General features: G+C 34.8%; 1 protein-coding gene across 8 annotated transcripts in view; it reads left to right on the top strand.

Annotated features, from left to right (window-relative positions):
- LOC107686827 (neogenin-like) overlaps positions 1-6,485 on the top strand; it is a 168,145-nt gene that overhangs the window by 110,746 nt on the left and 50,914 nt on the right. For all 8 annotated transcript variants that reach the window (XM_016483976.1, XM_016483973.1, XM_016483971.1 and 5 more), the window contains exons 6-7: positions 2,817-2,971; positions 3,078-3,198. In XM_016483976.1, the coding sequence (XP_016339462.1) occupies positions 2,817-2,971; positions 3,078-3,198 (276 nt within the window). The remainder of the gene's footprint in view (positions 1-2,816; positions 2,972-3,077; positions 3,199-6,485) is intronic.

Raw genomic sequence — 6,485 nt, 5'->3', positions numbered from 1 at the left:
TATATATATATATATATATATATATATATATATATACATACATACATACACGTGTATGTTGTGGTCAAAATTTTACATACACTTCGCGGTATATGCAAAATGTTAATTATTTTACCAAAATAAGAGGGATCATATAAAATACGTTATTTTTTATTTAGTGCTGAAAGATATTAGATATTTCACATAAAGGACATTTACATATAGTCCACGAGAGAAAATAATAGTTGAATTTTGACCCCATTACCTTGATTTGACCCCTTTCCAAAAATGACTGTATGATTTTGAGATCCATCTTTTCACACTGAGGACAACAACTATCACAAAAATAGAAGAAAAAAAAAAACAGCTGTGGATCATCCAGGTAACAACACAGTATTAAGAATAAAGTGTGTGTAAACTTTTGAACGGGGTCATTTTTATAAATGTAACTATTATTTTCTCTTGTGGACTATAGGTAAACGGCGTATTCAATGAAATATCATATGCGAAATATCTTATTCAGGTCAGTATTAAATAAAAATAACATGCATTTTGTAGGATCCCTCTTATTTTGATAAAATAATTAACATTTTGCAGATACTCCAAAGTGTATGTAAAATTTTGACCACAACTGTGTGTATATATATATATATATATATATATATAAGAATGACATATATAATTTATGTAATGTAGCAGTCTAAATCTTTTCTTTTGCTTATTGTACAGTTTATTTGTAATTACACTCATTTTTCTTTTAGTTACCCCTATATAAACAGTGTATTTTACTATATTAATTTATATGTATTTTATATAAATGTATAATTTATGTGTGCTTGTTGTACAGTTTATTTGTAATTATACTCATTTGTCTTTTAAGAGGAAAATTAATTACAGATGGTTAGTTTAAATATGGTTATATATACAGCTATATTTATATAATTCATGAAATTATTCCATTAAATTATTCTAAACGTTTTTGTGGTTTGTTTTATGAATATCACTTATATAATGTGCTATTATAAGTTATTTGTAATTATGCTTATTTCTCTTTTAAAAAGTAAAATGTGTTTATATGGTCTGAGTGACAAATACTGTATCTATCTCATACTTTTATTTAAATATTTAAATATCAGTACATACTGATTTATGCAAGGGTAAGGGCAAGGGTATTAATCATATGCAAGTGATATGTCATGTTTTGCAAAAATGCAATTCATATAAAATATACAGCAACAGAGGGTTGTGGTTGTTTGGTAGAGAAATCAGCACAGCACAGAGCAACAATCCAATTACGTCCCAGCAGACAGGCCTGAATCATTCTGGTGCACACTACCTTGTTATTGAGATGATCTATGTCCTGTTTATCTTCTCCAAGATCAAATAACCTCATTTGCTAATGGGAAGCCTTTGGAGGTTTTGCATTTTCCTCTAGCATATATGGAAAAAAAAAAAAAACAGCTGTGGATCATCCAGGTAACAACACAGTATTAAGAATAAAGTGTGTGTAAACTTTTGAACGGGGTCATTTTTATAAATGTAACTATTATTTTCTCTTGTGGACTATAGGTAAACGGCGTATTCAATGAAATATCATATGCGAAATATCTTATTCAGGTCAGTATTAAATAAAAATAACATGCATTTTGTAGGATCCCTCTTATTTTGATAAAATAATTAACATTTTGCAGATACTCCAAAGTGTATGTAAAATTTTGACCACAACTGTGTGTATATATATATATATATATATATATATAAGAATGACATATATAATTTATGTAATGTAGCAGTCTAAATCTTTTCTTTTGCTTATTGTACAGTTTATTTGTAATTACACTCATTTTTCTTTTAGTTACCCCTATATAAACAGTGTATTTTACTATATTAATTTATATGTATTTTATATAAATGTATAATTTATGTGTGCTTGTTGTACAGTTTATTTGTAATTATACTCATTTGTCTTTTAAGAGGAAAATTAATTACAGATGGTTAGTTTAAATATGGTTATATATACAGCTATATTTATATAATTCATGAAATTATTCCATTAAATTATTCTAAACGTTTTTGTGGTTTGTTTTATGAATATCACTTATATAATGTGCTATTATAAGTTATTTGTAATTATGCTTATTTCTCTTTTAAAAAGTAAAATGTGTTTATATGGTCTGAGTGACAAATACTGTATCTATCTCATACTTTTATTTAAATATTTAAATATCAGTACATACTGATTTATGCAAGGGTAAGGGCAAGGGTATTAATCATATGCAAGTGATATGTCATGTTTTGCAAAAATGCAATTCATATAAAATATACAGCAACAGAGGGTTGTGGTTGTTTGGTAGAGAAATCAGCACAGCACAGAGCAACAATCCAATTACGTCCCAGCAGACAGGCCTGAATCATTCTGGTGCACACTACCTTGTTATTGAGATGATCTATGTCCTGTTTATCTTCTCCAAGATCAAATAACCTCATTTGCTAATGGGAAGCCTTTGGAGGTTTTGCATTTTCCTCTAGCATATTTTAACCACATCCTGGTGTTTAGGATATTTTTAGAGGTTGAGAAAAGTCAAAAGCAGCATTTTTTCCCCCTAATCATCAACTCTAATAGTTTCCCCGAAATCATTACTAGCTTTTAGTTATACAGACATTTGAAGAGTCATTTCTCTCAAGGAACAAATGTTTGGTTTGTCATACTCAATTATTTGTTTTATTGCTTTTCTTCTCAGCTTCCCCACAGTTCCTGTTTGAAGAGTCATTTCTCTCAAGGAACAAATGTTTGGTTTGTCATACGATTTGTTTTGTTTTATTGCTTTTCTTCTCAGCTTCCCCACAGTTCCTGAAGAAACCAGCTAACATATATGCTCATGAAGCCACAGACATCACATTCGAGTGTGAGGTCACCGGCTCACCCGCTCCCACCATCAAATGGGTGAAGAACGGAGATGCCGTCATTCCCAGCGACTATTTCAAGATCATTGTAAGTTGCCAGCTTGCCCTACATGAGTGAGGAAATGCTGTTGACCTTCTGATAAATACAGTATTTCTTCTAGATGACAGCGATGTTCTTGTGTGCCTTTTTACAGAAGGAGCAGAACTTGCTGGTGCTGGGGCTGGTCAAGTCAGATGAAGGTTTCTATCAGTGTTTAGCTGAGAATGACGCTGGCAATGTGCAGTCGAGTGCTCAGCTCATCATATTGGATCAAGGTATGTTTAACAGCATATTTGCTTATATTCAACTTTGTTAAAATAGTTTTCCTTTGTAAACCCTGCTGGAAAATCCAGCTTAAAAAGGTGGTAGCTTTAAATAGTTTCCAGCTGCTTTAGGATTTTAATTTATGATCAGTAGCTGGTCTAGATGGTTAATCAACTGGAATAAAACTGCTGGGGCCAAGGTTGACCTGGTAGACCTTCTTAATTATGCTTGTTAGAGCTGTCAGACCTGGTCCTGGACCATACGTTGGTATCACCTGGTTTATCCTGGGCAACTCTTAGTTTATTACACTGTTAAATTTTCTGATGTTTAAATCCCATCATAAAAGTGTTCATAACATCTCATTATGCTGTAATGGTGATCCATTTAGTTTTCCAACTACATCACAACTATTTTAGTATTTCATTAAGCAATCCTAAACATCTCAGAGAAACTGGAGGATGTATCCATGTAGATGATCTTTTTTTGATACAAATCTAATTAAAGGTATAGTAGTGTTGGTGTAAGTCAGGTGCATGATGCCATCTGCTGCAGCTTCCTCTCTGGCAGTGCCACCTGTTCAGTGTATGTGTGTGCCAGGACTAGAGTTTAATGTTAAATGTGCGGTTGAAATGCTGTTCTGGGTGGTTGCTGGGATATTACTTTCTGATCAGGGGTGCGCTTCCTAAACAATTATGTAACCCGCTTCTTAACTAACCTAGCATGATGCATCATTGTAGAAACTAACTAGCTAGTCACAACTGTTTCCCGAACATGGTCACACCTCTGTCATTTGAACCACATTGGTTCCACAATATAGGACGGTCGTTGATGACGTCATGCACAGGTGGTGGAGTAATAACTATTTATTTGATGTTTGATTCATCGTGGGTTCCTTCTTGCATCATACTTTGGGGTTCCCTTACGCATTTACGAACATGCACACTCTTCAAAAATGGCACTTATTGAGGACAAGCTAAAATATATAGATTGAAATGTATATATATTTAAATTGAAATGACGATATAGATAGTATGCTTGCTTGCTTATTGTGCCCAAGAGCATGATTTATTAAAGTCCAAATGTCTTACTAACAAGAAATTATGCTTCTAACCACAGGTTGAGAGCTGTAGTTCCAACCACATAAGTTTGCGATGTTTGTTTGAGCTATGGTTTCACGAAATGCTGAATTGTTGAACTTTGTTGGTAATGATGGAACTTGCGACCATAGTTGGCTAGCAATGCTTTTGGTAAATGCATCCAGAAGAGCCCACCCCCAAAGTCTCTATGATATTCTGGTTGTTCAAAAAATGTATAGCTATGATTTGAGATACTGTATTATTCCTGTACATTCATAACTGAGAAGGACAAGCAAACCAAAGCTAACAATAGGGCTTTGTTCAGCAATAGAAATAGTGATGATTGCCTTAGCAAGCAGCTTTAAAGGGGTCATGACATGTTTTTTTTATTGTTATTATTTTATTATGTTCCCTGAGATGTAGTTATAATTATTACTTAGTTTTTTGGATGAAAAACATTCAAAATTGAGTGATTTATGACCTTTTTCCACCCTGTTTCTCATCCTCTGACTGAAACAGTCGTTTTTTGGGGTGTTTTCCCTTTAAGAGGTCAGTGTAACCACCCACTTTTATGATTGGCTAACATCCATTACCGCCATTACCGTTTTAAAAAAAAAGAAGTTTTTACATGAAATACGTTACTTACAGTTTGCAGCATCGTTGTTAAGTCCAGAACAGTTGGCACGGCCTGATCTTTGAGCAAAAGTATTTTGGCAAAGCCAGCCTCATACTGGCACCATTTGTTCTCAAAACAGTCAACGGTGAAATTTACTGAACACACGTGTAAATTAGCACTGACTAGACTGGGACTTGTGCTGAAAATAAAACGTTGGGATCCTTCAGCAGCGTATACTAGGGTTGGGTATCGTTTGGGTTTTTTTTTTCGATACCGGTGCCAAATACTTTTACACGATACTTTTAAAACGGTTCCGGTGCCTAAACGGTGCCTGAACCGATGCTTATAAAAAAAAAGTCCCCAAAAAATGATGGATTGGCCATTAGCACTATAAACACATGATGTCTGTTTCATTCATACTGGACGCCAGAGGGCGCCCTCGCACAGAAAAACCACATATCCAGTCACAGAAGTAGCGGCTCTCATGACCCTCCAGGAAATCCCTTATATGGACAAAGGCATCGCTATTACAGCTTTAACTGAGTAAACAGAACATATAAACATTTCGAATGATAAAACAAAAGCCCTATTCGCACGGGATTAGTATTACCTGGTGGCCTCCAGTCATTTGTAATAATTGCGGAGGTTGTCTTAATCCCGTGCGAATCTGCCATGTCTGTAATTTGTAAAGTAAAAATTCCCCCGCAAATGGAGCTGCGTTGGAGTGTTTGATAGTATTTTGGGTGCTGTCATATCGCTACACCATACAATTTGCAGAAAGAGAAAGCTGAAAAGGTTTTCAGGTTAATGTGTTACAAATAAATCAAGCATAAAGCTTGAGATATTATTTTAACCTGGTGAAATGTAAATGACACAGGGCACGAAACTATATTAGTTTTTTTTTTTTTAATCCATCTAACTGGACCATAGAATGGGACTCTCAAAGCCTTGACATCGTATCCGGGAGATAAGTCAGTAAATTCGAGTAAAATCACAGGCTTTGCTTATCCCGTGCGAATGCACCACACAAAATTCAGATGTGGGAGGGTAATTTCAAAATCACACAAGGTCCCCAGATAATACTAATCCTGTGCGAATAGGGCTAAAGACAATAAACATTAGACTGCGACAATATAGTTTATCTGTGTTATTCAAGCCATCTCTGTAGGCATTTTAATTTAAGTATGTTTAGCTTAGATAACGGAAGGCTACCTGCTGCCATCAGAGCAAGTATAATTACTGCATTCACGCACTCGGATGCTCTCATTTCCTGAGTTGTGCTTTTAAGCCAGAATGTGAAAACAACATGGACATTCTCGTTACTACAAAGATTTTTGGGATTTGTATTATTAGAGCTTTCCGACTTGTGTTCACGTGCATTTTCTCAGTCGGGAAATTATTTTTCACGTGCGGTGCCGGTGATGATGCTGCTTACATCCATTTTGGAGAACGAAAGGACAAATATTTCAATTGATCGCTCAGGCATAGCACCGAAATGAAGCACCAAAATCTGCGTTCTGATTCGGTTCTTGTACATACCGGTTACATATGGCGCTTTTCCACTGCATGGTACGGCACGGTACGGCTCCGGCCCGGTTCCCTTTTT

Source organism: Sinocyclocheilus anshuiensis, unplaced genomic scaffold, assembly GCF_001515605.1.
Source record: "Sinocyclocheilus anshuiensis isolate Anshui unplaced genomic scaffold, SAMN03320099.WGS_v1.1 scaffold773, whole genome shotgun sequence".
NCBI lineage: Eukaryota > Metazoa > Chordata > Actinopteri > Cypriniformes > Cyprinidae > Sinocyclocheilus > Sinocyclocheilus anshuiensis.
The sequence above is the reverse complement of the archived record's forward strand: the minus strand, read 5'-3'. Positions and strand labels throughout refer to the sequence as shown.